This window comes from Dryobates pubescens, chromosome 6, assembly GCF_014839835.1.
Source record: "Dryobates pubescens isolate bDryPub1 chromosome 6, bDryPub1.pri, whole genome shotgun sequence".
In the NCBI taxonomy this organism is placed as follows: Eukaryota; Metazoa; Chordata; class Aves; order Piciformes; family Picidae; genus Dryobates; species Dryobates pubescens.
Window position 1 is genome coordinate 23,223,382 of NC_071617.1, and position 21,818 is coordinate 23,245,199.

The 21,818-nt window shown below is 41.1% G+C and overlaps 1 protein-coding gene across 1 annotated transcript in view; it reads left to right on the top strand.

The window, feature by feature from the left end:
* EPM2A (EPM2A glucan phosphatase, laforin) overlaps positions 1-17,636 on the top strand; it is a 40,753-nt gene extending 23,117 nt beyond the window's left edge. Inside the window, exons 3-4 of the mRNA XM_054162468.1 lie at positions 14,976-15,217; positions 17,166-17,636. Of these exons, the coding sequence (XP_054018443.1) occupies positions 14,976-15,217; positions 17,166-17,446 (523 nt within the window). The 3' untranslated portion in view covers positions 17,447-17,636. The remainder of the gene's footprint in view (positions 1-14,975; positions 15,218-17,165) is intronic.
* Positions 17,637-21,818: the final 4,182 nt, after the last annotated feature.

Genomic DNA, 21,818 nt, shown 5'->3' on the forward strand with positions numbered 1-21,818 from the left:
CTTCATGGCCCTGTCTTTCAGTTCAGGGGCTGGATGCTAGATGCTACATGTACATATGTGGGTGTTGCTGGGCTTTTAGGACCTATTTTATTTTAAAATCCTGTAGTTTATCTAGCTTCACCAGGGTTGCTTTTCAAAAGTCTTTGGAACAGTTATATCCAGTGCCTTCACTTCCCCAAAGTGAAGATCTGATAAGGATGATAAGCAGCATCCCTGAAAAAATAATTACTGCAGTCTTGCTGCCAGCTTGAAGGCTTGGCCATGTGAACATGATTCCTAAACACAGTGTTAACTACTGCTTAGATTACAGAAGACTATTGTTCAGCTCCATGTAATAGTGGGTTGCTTCCATTTTCAGAAAAAAAACTGGGGGAAAAAAAAGAGGCAGTTTAAAAAATAGACAAACTCTGGTAATTCTTTTCAATCTTTGGGTTCTAATAAAATCGCCAGCATTGCTTGTTCATAAAATTTAAGTAAAATTTATTATTTTTTTCCCTTTTGACATCTAAGACTTCTTCAAATGATCCTACTAGACTTCACAGTTTTGTCTTAAGAAGACTTATACAGGCCCTTCTGGGGGCTCTCAGTAGCTCTGTTACAGTTTCAGCCCCAACTTTTGAGATTGGCAACTCATCCACCAGGTTTATGAACTTTATGTTTATAATCTAGTTACCAGGTACATTAGCTAAAATATTATTTTCTGTCAATTTTATTATGATAGCACCATGCAACTGTTGTCTCTTTGATTCGATTTTTTTGTGTGAACACGTTCTTTTAGATATTTATGTGGCTGGCTGTGGTGATGCATTGATTCGGTTTTTCTCAATGTTTCCAAGATGTTGTTGCCCAGCCTATGGTACTCTATAATGTGTCTATCCCTCTTTAAAATTAAGATGAATGAACTGATGTGAGTTTAGAAATTCTAGATAAATAACTTAATGGGAAGGAATATGGACAGATACAGAACCTGTGAGGACTGTTGCATTTGGTCGGTACCACTAGGGATAAAAATGCTTTTTCCTTTGATTGTTGCAGTTCTGAGGGGACTCCAGCATTTCATACATGTGCATATGCTGCCATGTGGATCCAAAGACACCTTTCAATAAACTGTGTTTCACATTTACATAATCACAATGATTATGTGCTTGTTTCTGAAGCATTGGAAAGCTTTTCCACTGGATCTGAAAACCTGCATTTTGAGAAGTGGCTTCATAATTTATTATTTTCGCTATTAGATTTCTAAGCAGCTACTAAAAAGTAAACTCTGCAAGAAGACTAAAGATAATTTTACCAACAATTCCTGAAACTTCTTGAGCACTAACTTAAAGTTCATCTGTAGTGGTTTAAGTGAATTTAGTTAAGATACTTTGTCTCAGAGGTGCCAGCAATGGCATCATTCCCATTGCTAAGTATTGATATTAGAAGTTCTCATTCCTATTGCCAAGAGATTCATGGCTCATTACAGTCTGGCTTCGTTTAGCAGCCTGTTGTTCTTGTGTTTCCCAAGTATTTGTTCTAATTCAAAACAAATGGGAATGTTGTCAACCTATGGGAGACGTGCAGGAAGTAACCATTGGCAACCATGGCTGCATGAGACAAGATTCTATAATTTGAGTGTTTAATCCTCACAAGCCAGTGGAAGAGTCTTTTCCAGGTTGCTCACTGCAAGCCTTGGAACCTGAACCTCATCTCAGGCTGTAGTTTTTGTAATGGGCACATTGTTTGCGTCAGATAATGTTTAGATGAATGACAGTATGAGAAGCATCATTCCCTGTAAAGGCAAATTCCTGCTTTCTGCTGCATACATTGTGCTCCTTAGGCAACAGTAGAAGGCTTGTGTGTATGTTTGAAAATAAAGTCTGACTAAATCCTATGAGGCTTGATCTGGACACCCTGTCCTACAAGGTACTGGCGTGCTTATGAATGATTATTTTCTTATCTTCACAGTAGAATTACGTAGTGAAATATGAAATAAGATATTTCATTTTTAATACAGGAAAGATAAAGCACAATTCAGTGTTAGCCATGCATATAAAGTCTTGTATGGCCAAGTTATTTTAGTTAGCTGTTTAGTTTGATCATACCTAGAGATAAAATAGTTTACAAAAATATTTATGATATAAATTAATTGGTGTTAAGCTTTTTAATAGAATGAGATAAATGAGAGGGGAGAAGAGTTTGTAGTGTGGGTTTTTTCCCTATATAGATTCAAATGCACTGCAAGTTTAACAAGAGCAATTCCATTGCATTTATTGGAGCATGCACACTTATCCTAAAGACAATAGATAAATTTGATCTATTATAGTGTCAGAAGAACAAAGATGATTTACAATCCCTTTTGTACTTCCATTTCCCAAGGCAGGACAAATTTGGAACATGTTCTAGTCCTGTCATTGAAGAGATCAGCTGTATCAGGGTGGTTTATCAGTGATTCCAGTGACAAGTGGCGTCCCTCAGGGGTCAATACTGGGACCAGTACTGTTTAACATCTTTGTCAGTGATATGGACAGTGGGACTGAGTGCACCCTCAGCAAGTTTGCAGATGACACCAAGCTGTGTGGTCTGGTTGACATGCTGGAGAGAAGGGATGCCATCCAGAGGGACTTGGACAGGCTGGAGAGGTGGGCCCAAGCCAACCTCATGACATTCAACAAGACCAAATGCAGGGTCCTGCACTTGGGTCGAGGTAATCCCAAGCACAAATATAGGCTGGGTGAGGAATGGCTCAAGAGAGCAGTCTCAAGGAGAAGGATTTGGGGGTGTCGCTTATGAAAAACTCAACATGAGCTGGCAATGTGCACTTGCAGCCCAGAAGGCCAACCGTATCCTGGGCTGAATCAAAAGAAGTGTGGCCAACAGGATGCTCTGCTCTGCTCTGCTCTCATTAAACCCCACCTGGAGTACTGCATCCAATTCTAGTGCCCCCAGCCAAAGAAGGACATGGGACTGCTAGAGCGGGTCCAGAATAGGACCTTGAAGATGATCAGAGGGCTGGAGCACCTTCCTTATGGGATAAATTGGGCTAAGAGTTGGGGCTGTTCAGTGTGAAGAAGGCTCTGCGGAGACCTTACAGCATCCTTCCACAAGAAATCCAGAAGGGGTCTTTCTACAAGGGCTTGTAGTGATAGGACAAGAGGGTACAGCTTTAAGCTTGAGGAAGGTAGATTTAGACTGGATATTTGGAAGAAATTCTTTACGGTGTGGGTGCTGAGACACTGGAACGGGTTGTTTGGGGAGGTTGTGAATGCCCCCTCCCTGGAGGTGTTCAAAGCCAGGTTGGATGAGGCCTTGAACATCTGGTCTAGTGAAAGGTGTCCCTGCCCATGGCAGAGGGGCTGGAACTAGATAATCTTTAATGTGGCTTCCAACCTAACCATTCTATGAATCTATGAATTCACCTTTGAAGTTATGATGCAGTGCCTGTTAATAGGGATACACTTCTTCACAGGAACTTCCAAAGTTTCTTGTCAGGAGACCTTTGCATCCTCTTTGCACTATAGAGGAATGGGAATAGCAAATTTGGTTTTGCAAAACCATTTCAAATACAAAATGATGTAACACTCTTTCTGTTCCTGTTTCAGGGATTCCTTGACATAAAGCATGCCTTCATCACAAACCACAGTTCAAAACACAGATACCTGAGCTAACTGGGAATGAAAGAGGGAATTTTCTGCAGGCTGTGTAGCTTTTATGACACTGAAGCTGGAGCAAAATAATTGGTTTGAAAGGAACTCTGCGCTACCATAGCTTGACTGCTTCTGGTGTCTGATACAGATAGCAGTTAAATGAAGCCTGAAAAAGAGGATATATTACTATTTGTAAAAGACATTCAGGAATTAGTACAAAGGAGGAAGAAAAATTCTTGAAATTGAACCTGCTTTAAGATCAAATGGATATTAATTGCTTCTGAATTAATTTAGAGGGTAAGTTAGAACAAGTTTTCTGACATCAAAGGAATGATGTTTGAATTCTGGCATGACCTTTCAAATAGGGCAGGGAGGACAAGGAACCTAAATTATTTCAAGAGCTTGATAAATTAATATAGGTAGTGATCCCAGAGATGGAAATTAAAGTTTATGATTATAGTATCATAGATCATAGGTTCAAAGAGACATCAAAAAGCATCCAGTCCATTTTCTTGCTCTTAGTCTCAACTACATTTACATCATTCCAGGTTTATCCAGCCTGATCTTAAATAGGCAGTAGACTTGGAGATAAAATTAGTATCCTGCCTCTTTATAGCTCTCATATTCTTGGAAATGTCTATCCTTTTTCCCAGTATCACAGAGTAATCGAGGCTAGCACATCTGACTATTTTCATTTTGATATTAACCCTTGGCTCTTTCAGTCTTTTCTCTGAAACCTCGTCTTCTGTTTCTCTGATTGTGCTAGTGTTATCTGCTGGGCTTTCCAGATGTTTCACTTTCTTCTTTCCATTATTCCTGATGACAGTCTTCTGGTACTGAATAGAGTAGAAAGATTTTTTGTGACTTTTAGGCATAGTGCTACTGCTTATTTATCCAGGTATTACTGTAATTTTTGCAAAGTGGGATATGATCTACTTCCCAGTTAACTAGGTGTGTTCATCAAATACATTCCCTGCTATGGCAGGATATAGGATGTTAAAAATGCCCTTGATCTCTGCAGCTGTCCTTATGAGATATTTTTGTGAGTTTCTTCTAATAAAGCTCTTATGCTCCTTCTAAGGGAATGTTTGGGGTTGCTTTGGAAGAGAAAACAGAAAGTTTTGTGGATTCACCTAGACTAAACATCTGTTACATGACTGACTTTAATTCTACTCACATGGATTCTTTTTATCCTGTGTCCCCGGTGCATTCAAAGCTAGGACAATCCATAAAGTAAACATAGCCTACAGGCCTCCCCAGAGTCAGAATCCACCAGAAGATTCTGAATGAGGAGGAGAGCTGTGCTGTGCTTAGGCTTTAGCATGGTCACCCCTTGTCTTACAACCAGAAGAGTGCACCATACCACCTGCTTTTAACGCAGATTGGTGGCTGAAGAGGAGTCATCTAAGCCCTTTTGTGCCATCGAGCTGATGCTACTGTACCTCCTCCTAAACAGCAGAATGTGGGGGCACTGTACCACTGGAACTACTTTTAACTGAATGTCTGGGTAACCTTATATTTCAGTTACCCGTTTGATATTATTCTTACCTGGGTTTCATTGGGGTCAAGTCTTAATGACTTATTTGCTCTGCATATCAGCAAATGAGGTAGTTTGATGCCACATTCACGCATAAATTTGTGAAAATAGAATAAATAGGATACTATTAATCCTAACACTCAGAATTCAAGGGCTTGAGAAACTTTGCATATTGCTAAGCTGACAAAGTGTTGTTCTAAAGTGATAAACACAGGTGTTTCGTTTTAGTTGCCAAGTCTGCTCCCATGTGAGACGCTAGATAAGTAGTCCAAATTGCATCTAAGAAGAAAATTTGCCAGAGCTTAATTACTTTTCATCACAGTGCCAAATAATAAGAAAAATCCCACCTTGGAAGTACACTGTAGTCTGTTTAATTCTCCTCATTTAAAGCCCTGAGGTGGAATTCTTAACTTCACAATAAACTGTACTCTTTCAGCAGTAAAGCAGAACAAATTTGTAAGTGATGCCTTCCACATGTGGCATTTAGGTTAAAGTAATTTTTGTGTTCAAAAATATAAGTAGTTTTTACAAGGTCTGCAGCTATGTTGTCTCAGTAGGAGGCTGCTCTATCATTAATCACCACTTTTCTCTGATGACTTGTGCTAAGGTCATGGCCATTTAATCTACCTTTATTGACAAGCACAATCTTAGTAAATGTGCCTGTTAGACCTTGGTGTTCTGTGAATTAGACCATAGTATCATCAAACCTTGATGTCCTGCTCTGGCCAGTAGTACTTGTCTGCATGCTGGGCAATTGAGTGCATCAAACTGTGTTCAGTCAACCCTTCTTAAGTCAAGCACCTTATCGCAAAGGGTCTGTCAGCTTGGCTTCTGCAAGGAGACTTCATTACTAAGTCGGCAGCAGAAAGCATTAAGACCACAGCCACTTATCCACATGCCCTGTACTATCTGCAATGAAATGTTAGTGTCGTAACTCCTCAGTTCTACATTATTATTTCATTGATGAAGAGGTATTTTACTGAGAGATCTCTTTGTCCTTTATTTAAGATAATATAATGAAAACAGAATCCTTGTACAAGACCAAACCAGCAAGCCCTCTGTTTTGATATCTACCTATGTTATCAGTATTTTGGAGGAAGATGTAAGAATAACAAAAAGGATTTAAAAAAATCTGCTATTTTTCTCATATCTTAGTAGTTGCTTTATAGGTAAAACCATATGGAAGTTGAGATTATTTACCTCTTTTATGTAGATAAGGCCAGTTGATTTGCTTCTCCTATATATTTTACATAGTCATTCAATTAACTCTTAAATATGCTACAACCTTAGTGTGCCTTCATATGAAAAGTATTTTCACAAGAACTAGCTGATACCTCCTGTATTTTTGTCTTCATTTTACGTAATATTTTTGGTACAATAAAATAGTTAATACACAAGCACTATTGATTTTTAAAAAAAGGTTACTATACATTTTCTATTATTTTTAGTTCATTTTTATGTACAGGCTAAAAGTACCACTTTGACCTCTCTGGAAAGCAATAATACCAAGCATCACTGAAAGCATGTACAGTTTCCCTTTCTAATTGATTGAGTCAATCATCAGTAAATTTATGGACGACACCAAGCTGGGGGCAGGAGTTGATCTGCTGGAGGGTAGAGAGGCTCTGCAGAGGGACCTCGACAGGCTGGACAGATGGGCAGAGTCCAACGGCATGAGATTTAACACATCCAAGTGCCGGGTTCTGCACATTGGCCACAACAACCCCATGCAGAGCTACAAGCTGGGGTCAGAGTGGCTGGAGAGCGGCCAGGCAGAGAGGGACCTGGGGGTGATGGTTGATGGCAGGCTGAACATGAGCCTGCAGTGTGCCCAGGCAGCCAGGAGGGCCAGTGGCATCCTGTCCTGCATCAGGAACAGTGTGGCCAGCAGGAGCAGGGAGGTCATTCTGCCCCTGTACACTGCACTGGTTAGGCCGCACCTCGAGTCCTGTGTCCAGTTCTGGGCCCCTCAGTTTAGGAAGGATGTTGACTTGCTGGAGTGTGTCCAGAGAAGGGCAACAAAGTTGGTGAGGGGCTTGGAACACAAGCCCTATGAGGAGAGACTGAGGGAGCTGGGGTTGCTTAGCCTGGAGAAGAGGAGACTCAGGGGTGACCTTATTGCTCTCTACAACTACCTGAAGGGGGGTTGTAGTGAGGCAGAGGTTGATCTCTTCTCCCAGGCAACCAGTACCAGAACAAGAGGACACAGTCTCAGGCTGCACCAGGGGAGGTTTAGGCTGGAGGTTAGGAGGAAGTTTTACACAGAGAGAGTGATTGCTCATTGGAATGGGCTGCCCGAGTAGGTGGTGGATTCACCATCGTTGGAGGTGTTCAGGAAGAGACTTGACAGGGTGCTTGGTTGCATGGTTTAGTTGGTTGGGTGGTGTTGGATGATAGGTTGGACACGATGATCTTGAAGGTCTCTTCCAACCTGGTTTATTCTATTCTATTCTACTCTACTTTACTCTACTCTACTCTACTCTACTCTATTCTAATTTATAATCCAGTGATGTGTGTGAGTGCCTGAAATTATTTATTCTAAGATTAATCTCTCCTTGGGTAGGCTCATCTCTTGTGAGAGATCTTAATTCACAAACAGAATTCCATATTGAATATAGGTTAACAGCATCATGCTGTTAGGGAACTATAAACAGGAATATAGTCTTTGAGGCATAAGAAGTAACTGATCTTCAGTTCTGCTCAGAAATGGTGAGACTTCTTTCCAGTACTTCACATAATATCTTAAGAAAGATGTTGACCAGCTGGAGAATCCAAAAGCAAATAAACACCATGAGATGTTGTGAATATATGACAAGCACTTGTGTGAGTGAAAAATACAAGGCTTTGTGGGATATTATAGTAATTTTCATGTGGATAAAAGGATTTTGCAGAATAGAAATGAATAATCTGTTCTTTGTGTCCGTTATGCCATCGTGACCTGTGACTGAACTGTTCATATCAGATATCAGGAAAATATTTCTGAAGGCGAGGATGGTCATCAGTGTGCTTTCTACATATCAAACAATATGTGGCAGCTTTTAGATATTCCAGTGGAGAGCAGAATTTGGTAATTTCAAACTCTTTTCTATTTGTAAATGCATTTCAGAATATTAGATAATAATCTAAGTAATGTTTCTAGATTGCTCTGACAAAAGTACAGGAACATCTGATTTCTAACAAGTGTGCTTATTAATTTCAATGTCATGGGTTCAGAAGAAGTGAACAATGAAGGCCCAGAAGTGAGCTGTTGAATTTTTTAGTACTTCAGGAAACACATGAATGATCCTAAGAAGGTGTTAGAAGTCCCATCCCTGGAGGTTTTTAAGGCCAGGCTGGATATGGCTCTGCGCAACCTGATCTAGTGTGAAGGGTCCCTGCCCATGGCAGGGGGGTTGGAACTAGATGGTTCTTCAGGTCCCTTCCAACCCTAACAATTCTATGATTCTAATAATAAGCTCCCATATGTTGTTAAAAAGATGTCAATGGCAAAAGAAGGAGCATGTACAGGATGATACCTCTGGGTCACCATAAGCCATTGTTATCACCCTTTAAAGTGATGTGCCTTGTCACAAAGTAGAAGATAGAGAAAAGATGAAAGCATCTCAGCTATGGATGGTAGGATTTCTTACCTCATTTTGGTTATGCCTGTAGAAATACTTTTGAAAATCTCTTGTGTCAAATGATAGGGAAAAAGAGAAGTAGGATTTTTTTGTTGCCATTCTTCATTCTCCCTTTATTTCACACCAGACATTTGGTCTTTGAACTAGTTTAAATTTGGCTAAAAGTAGAAAGTTTCAATGCAAGTTCAGAGATGTCATAATTTTGCATTACAAATTCACCTTATAAAAAAATTCTGAACCAGTTCCTACTCCAGTACCATCAGGAGAGTAAATAGGAATGCATTGTAATTGGAAGCAGACTCCAGTAGTTACAGGGCTTCAAAAAACATCTCTGAGTTGCACTTCAGGCCTGCATTCCCCTTGGGCTTCTTGCTTGTAGTTGGTGTCAGGGTAATTGCAATATATCAATACAAAATCCACTCCATATGCATATAAACCTCACAAAATGCTGGGGGTTAATTGGATTATATATGTTCTTCTGGGAATGCAGAGTAAGTTTTGCTGCAAGTTACATGTAGCTGTAGTTGCATTCCACACCTTTAGGAAATGAAAATCTTAAGGGAGGACACAGTGACTTAATCACTATTTTGTTTGTAGTTTCAGCTAAATTGCTCTCACAGATGCTTAGTGGGATCCAAGGAAGACTGGTGCAGACAACTGAAGTGAATTGCAAGTTTTAACATCAGTCTGCATCTTGACCTGGTGCTGATGGATGAATCAATCTGTTGCTTGTCTTCTAAAATAATACACTGGACTTTGGTCAAAACAAATTACAGGGCTGATGGATCACTCTGTTGTCAATAACTGAAGGGGGCAAAGTCCCCTTTATCCTCCTGCCTATAAGATGTCAAGGATTGTAGATGTTAAGGTTGAGGACAATCTTGGCTGTAGTGACCACAACATGTTAGAGTTTAATATCATTAGAAAAGAAGCAGGGTGATAAGTAAAATCTCAACCCTGGAGTTTAGGAGGGTTAATTTTACCTGCTTCAAAACTTAGAAATGTCCAGTGGGCTAGGGGTCTAGAAGGAAGGGGAGCCCAAGAGAGCTGGTTCATATTCAAACATTACCTTCTTGAAAAAAAAAATCAGTTAAGGGAGGCAGGAGATCTGCATGGATAAGCAGGGAGCAGTGATGGCAGAATTGCTGAATGTCTTCTTTGCCTCAGTTCTCACTCCTAAGACCAGCTCTCAGGAGCCTCAGTCTCTGGAAGCAAGGGTGCAGAACTGGAGGGACGAGGACACTCCACTGGTCAGTCAGGACTGGGTTAGAGATCACTTGTACCAGCTGAAAACACACGAATCCATGGGCCCCAATGGGGTGCATCCACGTGTGCTGAGAGAGCTGCTGATACTGTGGCTGAGCCTCTCCATCATTTTTGAAAACTCGTGGAGAACAGGAGAGGTGCCTGGTGACTGGAAGACAGCCAATGTGACTCCGGTCTTCAAAAAAGGCAAGAAGGAAGACCCAGGCAACTACAGACCAGTCAGCCTCACCTCCATCACAGGAAAGGTGATGGAGCAGCTCATTCTGGAGGTTATCTCTAACCATGTGGAAGAAAAGAGTTATCAGGAGTAGCCAACATGGATTTACCAAGGAGAGATCCTGCTTGACTAATCTGATAGCCTTCTATGAAACCATGACCAAATGGGTAGATGAAGGGAGAGCTGTGGATGTCATATACCTCAACTTCAGTAAGGCTTTTGATACTGTCTCCCATAACATCCTCATAGCAAAGATCAGGAAATGTGGCATAGATGATTGATCCATGAGATGGATTGAAAACTGCCTTGACAATAGAGTTTGGAGTGTTGTGATGGATGGCACAGAGTCAAGTTGGAGGCCTGTGGCCAGTGGTTTTCTCTAGGGATCAGTACTGGGTCCAGTTTTGTTCAATATCTTTTTCAGGGACCTGAATGAGGGGATTGAGAGTACCCTCAGCAAGTTCACTGATGATACAAAACTGGTGGGCGGGGGCGACATGGCTGACACCCTGTCAGGCTGTGCAGCCATCCAGCGAAATCTGGACAGGCTAGAGACCTGGGTGCAGGCAAACCTCCTGTAGTTCAATAAGGACAAGTGCAGGATCCTGCATCTGGGGAGGAATAACAGCAGGCCCCAGTACAGGTTAGGGGTTGTCCTGCTGGAAAGCATCTCCACATCTTGGAGTCCTGGTGGACAGCAAGTTCTCCATGAGTCGGCTATGTGCCCTTGTGGCCAAGAGGGCCAATGGTATCCTGGGGTGCATCAAGAAAAGTGTGTCCAGCACATCTAGGGAGGTTCTTCTCCCCCTCTTCTCTGCCCTGGTGAGACCACACCTGGAATACTGTGTCCAATTTTGGGCTCCCCCATTCAAGAGAGACAGGGATCTGCTGGAGAGTGTCAAGTGGAGAGCCATGAGGATGATTAGGGGACTTGAACATCTCCCCTGTGAAGAGAGACTGAGAGACCTGGGGCTGTTTAGTCTTGAGAAGAGAAGACTGAGAGGGCATCTGATGTCTATAAATATCTGAGGAGTGTGTGTCAAGTCGATGGGGCCAATCTCTTTTCAGTGGTGCACAGTAATAAGGATACAAACTTGAACATAGAAGGTTTCACCTCATCATGAAGAGAAACTTCTTTACAGTGAGGGTGATGGAGCACTGGATCAGGCTGCCCAGAGAGGCTGTGGAATCTCCTCTGAAGACTTTCAAAAACCCACCTGAATGCATTCCTGTGCAGACTACCCTAAGTGATCCTGCTTTAGGCAGGGCGGTTGGACTCGATGATCTCTGGAGGTCCCTTCCAACCTCTAACATTCTGTGATTCTGTGATTGTACTAATAGATGTTAGGTTCCCAAAGACTTGAATCTTACCCTTTTCTGTAAGAATTGTGACTCCTAAGAAAGACTGGCTGATTTTAAGAGAGATTGTAAAATGCCTGTTCCTAGCACACCAATGATTGAACAAATCTGGATACAGCACCTGTGTTGTCCCAGCTCACAGATCAGTATTTAAAGAAAATTTGAATTTGGTGCCTGTTTAATCATTATTAATAAAAGTAACCCAGGAGCTTCTTCAGAAACAGCACAGACACCTGTGTCGTGGAGGAGGAACTGAGTGCCTGATGCAGTAACTTGGTAAAATGTGATAAGTCACTCTCCCTGTATGTCAGATCCCTACAGTTACAGTTGCTGGGTGGCTTTGTACTATCTGTGAAAGGCATGTGTGCGTCATGTTTTGGGAACATTTCCTCTAGCTTGAAAATTGCAATCTGCACCATTGAAAAAAAAGTATTAGAATGCTAATCTTTCATTGCTTCAGACTCATTTTGTCCTTAAGGAGACTATTTGCACATGCATTGATTAAGCAGAATGCATTTGGTTTTCAGATGCATTCATAATGAATTGTAATAGTTTAATCAGGGCTGTGCAGGGTCCTGGGGGGAAGCAACCAAGTGCAATATATATCTGTGTTTCATTAAAAAATAATGTAATATGATGACAGATGGAAAATAACTGTGCAAGTGATTTCATGGTGTTCCATATTTATTCCCTCCTAATGATAAATTGTCCATTTTCTCAGTTCATAAGACAGGTTTTTAGCACATCAGCCTTCAGTTTGGGCTCTGTAAATCAAGTACTGAACAGACACCTGCCTAACATTTAGTCATTGTTACCACATATTCAGTCTTCATTTATTCATTTAATCCCCTGAAGTCTCCTTAAGGTAGATAAACATTTTCTCCATATTAGTGATGGAGAATTGTGGTGGTGAGAGAAGGCCTAGCTCTCCCTCCCCCACAAAGAAAGCAACCACAGCTGACTCAGTTGGAGAAGCAAAGGGTAAGAGCTATATTTACAAGCAAGATGAAATGCAGGTTATATATACACAATATACAGTATTTACAATATATACAGAAATATACAACAAGGAGAGTAATACAGAACAAAACTCCCTCCTCTGGACAGAGGAGGGTTCCCCCCGTGTACCCCATCTCTCCCCCTACCTCCCTTTTTTCCCAAAAAGGGTTAAAGATAGAGAGAAGGTAACTATTAAGGAATAAATTCTGTTAGGCTCCAAGTGCATGCAAGGATTAGTTCTTATCTGGTATTCAAGATCAACTCCGGCTAGTTGCTCAGAAGCAGACAGGCTGGAAAGGCAGAACAGAGTGGAACTGTGAAAGATTCCAACTGAACTAAAACTTAAAGTTGCATTCTACCAATCTACCGATGAAATTCATTTAGAATATCTGAATGTTTTCATTTTAATACCAAAATATTCAGCCAGAGTGTTCCAGCACTGTCCCTTTCTTAAAGGCACAGCCTCAAATGGTCACAAGAACTGAAGTGTAGGGCAGGCTGAAAGTAACTTTACAGAAAGTAACTTTAAGGAAAAGGCACTCAGCGGGTCTTAATCTCACATGTTAGCTGCATATTTTTGACATTATTCTGTGTGCTTTCTTAATTGATAAACTGACTGAATGAGTAGTAACATAGCACAGCTTAATCATTGTCAATTACAGATCTTAATTAAATGCTAGTAAGCACTTACTACTATGAAACTGGAATGCTATGCAATTATTTAAGGGTTGTTTATAGGCATAACTGGTCCTGAATAAACATAAACTTTCCTTATCTGTCTCTAAGATTAAAATAAAAAAAAAAATCCTAAGAAATGCATAGCAGACATTTTACTTTGGATGATCTTGCTTTGTTGTAAATTGGCTTCAGTTTTTGTCCAGTTAATAACATTTGCAACCACAGAGATATTTTATGTACTTTGTGGATTTCATGGTCAAAATAGAAAATTATACAAATAAAAAAAAATTGTTAAGTAGATCACTAATAATTTGTGCATGTAAATAATTCTAGAGGTCATCAGTTTAATTGCATGCACAGGTTCAAAATCCTTACTTGAAAATAATACTCTGCGTCCAGTTCTGGAGCCCCTATTACAAGAGGGATCTGGACGTGCTAGAACGTGTCCAGAGAAGGGCCATGAGGATGATCAGAGGGCTGGAGCACCTCTCATGTGAGGACAGACTGAAAGAGTTGGGGCTGTTCAGTCTGGAGAGGAGAAGGCTCTGAGGTGACCTAATCGTGGCCTTCCAGTATCTGAAGGGGGCCTACAAGTAGGCTGGGGAAGGACTTCTCAGGATATCAGGTAGTGATAGGACTAGGGGGAATGGAATGAAGTTGGAGGTGGGGAGATTCAGGCAGGACATGAGGAGGAATTTCTTCACCATGAGAGTGGTGAAGCCCTGGAATAGGCTGTCCAGGGAGGTGGTTGAGGCCCTGTCCCTGGAGGTGTTTAAGACCAGGCTGGATGAGGCTCTGGCCAGCCTGATCTAGTGTGGGGTGTCCCTGCCCATGGCAGGGGGGTTGGAACTAGATGATCCCTGTGGTCCCTTCCAACCCTGACTGATACTATGATACTATGATATATATGTCAAAATATTTTGAGACATATAATAGTTTTATGATAATTCACAATGGGAACAACCACAGAAATCTTAAAGTTTGTTTTATATAACTACCAGAAATACGAATGTTTATCCATCCCACACGACTCAAGTTTTCTTGCAAAATTTCTGGCTCTTCAGGCCTTGAGGGAAACCAGACATGTAATCCTGCATTTGGTTCCCACTAGACTCCAGAAGAAAAAAAATGAGAGAAATATTGCTCATCCATTTTTGAGTTTCCTCACAAAAGAGTAATTTAAGTTGGGTGATTTTTTTTCTGTCTACTTTCCTCATTATAGTGGCAGCTATAAAGCTTTAGGAATTCTCTGTTTTTAACATTACTAAAGTAATTCAGATCTGGATCCCATGAATCTTTTAGGACTTTTTTTTTGGGTGCAAATTTCATGAATCTTCAGAGTTTTCTTATTCTAATCTGTGATGTTAGTAAGCTTCTGCTGCAATCGTAATGATAGATGCCTTGGAGACCTGTGCTAGTAATTATGCTTTGAATTTCTCCTCAGACTGTCTGGCTCTTTGTGGTAGGTTAGGAACTTGGTCCCCAGCATCAAACAGTACCAGCTCAACTGTAATGAAATAAGAAGCTGCTTACTGCATGACATGAAAAGGCTACGCTTAGCACTGCTTGTGTGATGATGATAAGCAGGTTTGAAGCTGGAACACCACTGAACTAGGCAGTTTCCTTTTAAAGACATTTAAATCAATCCCACTGCAATGTTTTCTTGATACTAGAATTCTGCCAAACCTCTGGCTGGGAAGTTGCCCTCGACAGCTGGAGCATGTGACTGTCAAGCTGAAGCATGAGCTGGGTGTTACAGCTGTGATGAACTTCCAGACTGAATGGGACATCGTTCAGAATTCCTGGGGCTGCAACCGATATCCAGAACCCATGAGCCCTGAAATCCTCATGAAACTGTATAAAGAGGAAGGTATTGCCTATGTCTGGATGCCAACCCCAGATATGAGCACTGAAGGTAATGGTCACGCCACTCTTGCAGTAAATTAATAGTAACAAACCCCTTGAGTTACAAATATTTTATGTTCATGACTGGGTTTTTTTGTGTGTAAATTTTGTGTAAAAATATAGCTAACACTCAGGATATAATTATGTGTTATCACTAGCAAATTATTCTTGTTATCTCATCAGCAGAGAGGCCATCTACAGTACTTTGTGTACGGCAGTGTATATGTGTGTGAGTTTAAAGCCCTCTGACATTGATAACTGCTTGACTGTTTTTGCTTACAGCTTGAGTTCAGCCTGTGTAATGAAAATACACTGTGTAGGTGGAAGACTGCAGGCTTGCACAATAGAGCAGCTTGCCATTCATGCTGGATAAACATGGAGAGAGAGTGCTATTTGTTCTTCTCTGCTATTTCTTTTCTCCAGCAAATAGTTTTTCTTTGACTATCATATCCCAGTCTGATGAATCTCCATTGAGTCATTTATGTAATTATTTGTAATTAATTTAGAATACCCATAGCACCTGATGTGGTAACATAAATTATTGTTATTTTTTATTCCTCCATTAAAAAACTCAGTTCAAAATCTTGTTTCCAAACAGGAGGTTGGAAAGTGTGCATGTTTGCAAGTGAGTAGCCTACCAGCAGAAGAGAATGCTTTCAGTAGAGGGAAATACTGCTGCCCCAAATAAAGAACTGTCATATCAGTAACAGGACATCAGGGAGGACAGGAGACTTTAAAACAGGGATTTAAAAGGGCTCAGTGTCAGTGCTCAACCCTGCTGTGAGGAAAAGTTAGGTTATGATGTTTGCAGCTTCAGTTCCCAGGGTTACAGGGAGAAAGGTGTCAGGAAATACAGTATATTCATCCCCTTGAAAGTGAGAAAGGCTGTTCTGTGGTGTTTAACCATATGCTTAGTACTTGATTGCAGTTAAGTTGTACAGGAAAATACTCTTCCCTTTTTCCCTCCACTCATTATTATTGATGTGATGGCCTTCATAACAATGTTTTTGAATGCAGCAATATGCAGCTTCACAAACTTCTGGTACTAAAGCATTTAGTTTTTGGCTTGCTAAATCTAATGCTGAGTAAGGTGTGCTATTTGATGTAATTTGCTGTCTTCTCTTAGCCTCTGTGGAAAAATGAATATACCACACACATCCAGTGTTAATTACAATGTATATTTAGGAATGACTTGGAACATTTTACAGACATTGAGTGGTCTGAATCTATGCTGCAAGAAAAAACAAAGTTAGGGTACAGGATAATTGGTGGCAGGGGGGAGGTGGGGGGTGGGTGTGAAGGAAAAAGAAAAGAAAAAAAAAATCCTAAGTATGTCAGGTTTGCCATTAAGACTCACAGTTCATCCAGGCATTGTCCTAGTTTTGAGCCATGAGCTGCCCAGGCAAAAGGACAGAAATGATATTTTACCCCTTCCCAAGGAGTAAAATGAAAATGCTCCACACTGGATTGGAAGTTTAAATGGAAATTCTATTTACAAATATATACAAAAGATATTCAGGTAAAAGGAATACATTCACAAATTAGGTTCAGTTTTTCACCTGGGCCTACCAGGCCAAAACCTTCCAGAGCCTTCCAAACCCCTCAGCTTCAGCAGGCCCAATGGCATAGCTGGAAATTCACAGGAGAAAGCCTCTGCCCCTGAAATTATGAAGATAATGGCTCATGCATGTCCTGAGATGGAGGGAGGAGAGAAAGAGAATTGGCTGTACACTCCCTTAAATAGAGGGATACAGGAAAACTGAATAGAATGACAGATTAAGATATCCCGGGACAAGGTGCCCATCCTTCTGGGACTCTCTAGCCTCTGGAGGACTTTTCTTTTTGGTTATACCAATAAACTCTTAGTTTCCCTTAACCTACAACAGGTGTATAGATAATCTCAACCAGCAACTTAGCTTTCTCAAATGCAAATGAATGTTCCTTGTTTTTAACCTTAGGAAGAATACAGATGTTGCCACAAGCTGTTTGCCTCTTGCATGGGCTTCTGGAGAACGGACACACTGTCTATGTTCATTGCAACACTGGTGTTGGCAGGTCTACAGCTGCTGTCAGTGGCTGGTTGAAGTACGTGATGGGATGGAGCCTGCGGAAAGTGCAGTACTTTTTGGCTTCCAGGAGACCAGCTGTCTACATAGATGAAGAAGCACTGAATCGTGCAGAAGATGATTTCTACCAGAAATTTGGGCATCTTCGTTCCTCATACAAAATACAAGAGTAGAAAAGTAGAAGAAGAAAAGGAAGGTGAAGAGGAATTCCTCTATTTGAACCCCAAAGACTTAGAAATCATGAGCCAGACACCTGCCTATCTTCAAATTATAAGATTGTCATAAAAATGACAATTTTGTTTTAAAAGTGCTTTTGAGTGTTTTTATTTGCTTTCTTTAAACTAGTATAATTCATGTTTTCAAGCCTTTCCCTGCAATTATGAGACCTAGAAAGTGTGAAATGGGAAACTAATATTTTCTTCTAGTTGCCTACAGGAAGTGAGGTTTTAGGGTAGACAATAAGACCTGAGGCTGGCAATATTTCAGTGGCAAGAAAGAGAAGGCATTCTCAGAAAAGAAGATACCAAGGCTGACTGGATTACGGTTCAGGATAAGATGGAGCTGATAATTGTCAAAGCTGCTCAGTTACTTTAGATGGAGTGTACATTATTGAAGTGTTTTCTAGTAATGTTGTGAACAAATGGTAATTAATGAGAAAGACCAGGAAGAAAGTGATTTTTCATCTCAGTTTCTTAAAATTTAGTCTGCTTATATAGTTGATATTGAATACTATGACGTACATCTATGCACTTTTATGACACTGGGGTTATGCTGGGATGTGGTTTGAAGAGAACAGCTCCACTTAACGCAGTCTTACTCAAGTATTTATTACATTATACTAGGCCATGAGATCTCTAAGTCAAGGATACATTTTGCTCTTCTGGTCCATGCAGTGCTGTACAGTGGGCTCCCTAGGTGCCAGGTCAGTCTAAGCAGTAACCACTGGGCTACCACAGGAGCGCTGAGGAGGGTTTCTCATGAGCTGAGACTCAGTAGGCTATTGTTGGCTTTATGGATGATCCATAATGCTTTCCAGTGTTTATTACTCATTTTTGCTAAAATAATTCGTGGAACCAGCAGATTCTGGCCCTTCTCAGGTAAACCAAATTTGCTCTAGGTTAGTTCAAGAAAGTATCACCTAAGGCACATAGGATTAAGGATGCAAAAACATTAAGAAATCTTATTTCTATAGGTTTATTCTTCAGAGAAATCTCATTTTTCCAGTCAGTTTGTTTGTCTAAAGTCCTAGTCAGTGCCAGATTGGTTTATCTGCTATATATTGATTATCTAAATACTTAATGGAGAAACTATTAGATACTAACTGTTTGTGGAGAATGTCCAGAATAATGAAATACAGTTTTTTTATCCTATGCTTCAATCATCTTCAAAAGGAAAAAATATTTAAGTTATTCTATATATGTGGTTTTCATCATTACTTTGTTTCAGATTTTTTGAAATAACATTGTCTGTTTAGAAAATGGATGAGAAAAGTTCTCTGTTAAATAAATATAATGACAGTTCCAGCAGCCCATTTTTTATGTGTTTGGCTCCAAATGTAATGAGTAGCAAAAAGGGTCATGACTGCTATATTTGTGTAGGCGTAGGACCAGCTATTTTAATGGCAACTACCCATTTCTTGTCCACTACTCTGTCCCGGTTTTGGTGGGCTTTTGATGGGGAAATCTGAAAAACCAGCACAGCAAAGATATAGGGATGGTATGACACCTCTGGTACCTCCAAAGTCCTCCTAGCCTGATGTAGAGAGCAGTGGGAGTGTGTGTCATAGTTATGCTTATTAATTTATGAAATAATAATAGTTATCATTATTACTCTTTTAACAGTATATATATATGCAGATTCTAGTGTACAATTGTGGATATAGTCCCATAAACTGGTACAGTTTAACATTTTTGAACCAAATCAGAAAATACAAAAGTTACACAGTAAAACAGCTAGGAGCAATTTTCCACTTGTCCACCAGGGGCCGACTCAACAAAATGCCTGGGGGCTGTATACAGCGGTGAGCCTAGGTGTCAGGCACATCCAATTTTAAAGGAGTCTTTCAAAGAGATTTAAACCAATTTTCACTCATGAATTGTAACTGTGGGCATTATTGGGCTGCTGCAGATAATCCACAGGTTACAATATCACACGGGCTACAGCGCAGTGACTTTAAACAGAACCAAAACTGGTGAAAGCTCATTGCTAAGCTGGTTTTAATAATCTCAAGAAAGCATCCTGGTCACTTTAGCTCACAGGATGCCAGGGGTTGGAAGAGACCTGTGGAGATCACCGAGTCCAACCCCCCTGCCAGAGCAGGACCATGCAATCTAGCTCAGGTCACACAGGAACACATCCAGATGAGTCTTGAAAGTCTCCAGAGAAGGAGACTCCACAACCTCTCTGGGCAGCCTGCTCCAGTGCTCTGTGACCCTCACAGTGAAGAAGTTCCTCCTCATGTTGAGGTGGAGCCTCCTGTGCTGGAGTTTATATCCATTGTCCCTTGTCCTGTGATTTGGTTGCTAAGCTGGTCGCTGCCGAGGCTCTGGGTGTGGTCCCTTCCGGATGCAGTGGAGGCACCTTTCTCCCGCGGCCGTGGGGTTGCAGCATGGGCTCCAAGGGGGTGCGCTGGAGACTGGTTCACTTGGAACAGGCTCTTGGGCGGTCCCCTCAGTGCGGCGGCACTGTGGAGTTTACAGCACGCTGTGGCTGTCCCGGACACGCACAGGCGGTCTCAACAGGGCACAGATGCTGCTTTTGAGTCACCCTGGTATTTAGCTCTCAGCATGGAGCGACAGGTGCTCCTTCTCCCACGGCTCAGCAGCCAGCACACAGGGGCTGCTGGGCATGGCTCTGGCTTTGCAAGCGGCACACGGAGGGCCGTTTTGGCTCTCAAGTCTGCAGCTTCATGTTTATGGCAGACACTTAGAACTGCCAAAAGGGATTTGGTCAAGTTCTCCCTGGCTAGTGAGGCTTTGCCAACAGGGACCCTTCAGGTCACGGTTAGGCAACTCCTTCCTGTAGTCCTGACTGGGGTATGACGCAAAGCTAGCTGTAGTTCAGAGCAGCTTATGTGAACCAGCTCTTTGCTGGTTTCCAGGTGAAGTGAGGCACAATGGCTTTTCCCAGGTAGCTAGAGCAATAGAGCAAGAGCTTAATAGCAAAAAGCGAAAGAGTGAGTTGTTTATATATGGGTAATATTTATAATTTGCTCGAGGCTTGGATTTAGCCAATAGTCAAACTTGGCCCACACTTGATTAGCCAATAGCAAAACATATGGTCAGAATATGCTCAAACTTGGAAGAAGCACAAGCATCCCACAAGGTGGGTGAGTGCATTTGTTTACCCCAATAAGGGTAGGCTGAGTTGTTTACCCTGGCCTGTTGACGCCTGGCCCTTTGTTTACTCAGATCTGTCTGAGTACCCACTCCAGAAAGGAGGGGGAAGGGGGATTTGAGCAAAACATGTAAGGACATGTTTTGGCAATATTTGGGGCATAATTCTGGGCATATGCAGCCTTTACCACAATGTATGCTGCTATGTGGCTGTTGGGCTCTCGTGCAAATGTGCAGAGTTACAGCTGACTCCCCAGGAGTTACCTTGTTTTGACTGAATTTTATGTAAAATTGTGTGCTTTTGCTAATGTGTGCCTCTCAAAATCCTACACTGAAAGGAGAATGGCATGAGAAATAGAGAGTAGAACCCACTTAAATTTCACATTTCAAGATATATTTGAAAGCTCAAACTTGAAATGTGTTTCAAAGTGTCCCCAACAGACAGTCAAATGCAACTTGTGATATGTGTTGGGACAAGTACTTACGGTTTAGTTCCTGTTTCACAGCTAACTGTATTTCTCCTTTAAGGTTCTTGAGACTGAACAGTGTCTAACATGGTGCAAATAAGCAGGTGTATGACTAAGTAAGTATAGCTATGCTGTACCAGTTGTTTCCTAATTCTGATTTTTATCAGCAATGGAAGCAGATTGGTGCTTCATTTGTAGGGCAGGAATTCAAATGATAAAGAAGCTGCAGACTCAAGGAAGCCCTAACGAGGTTCTTAATTCACTGTTTATTGTCATTTCAGCAGTTTTCACCGTGTCGCTGATTCATTGACATTTTAGTTTCCTTGTCTGCTGAACTACTGAGGGATTATATCATATACAGATTGCATTAACAGATGAATTAAATGAAAACAACTTGCCAACATCATGCTAACAAAGAACACAAAGAGATCCCGTGGCTTGCAGTCCCTTTGTGCCTATTTGTGGCACACTTTTTACCCTTAATTGCCACGTTCCTCACTGAAGGCCACCCTGTTGAGTGACATTCATTCGAAACATTGTTGAATGCAACTAGGAGTTTATGCTAAAGAGATCATTGCAAGAGGCTACAGGAACAGAAAAAGGAATCATACAAAAGTACTCCGTTTCTCTAACTGTATAATTCCATGATAAATAGGCACCTAGAGATTAGCAGAATTCCGATTTGTAATATGTTTTCATACTGATTGGATCATTAACTCTTTCCCCAGACTAGCCCTTTGGTG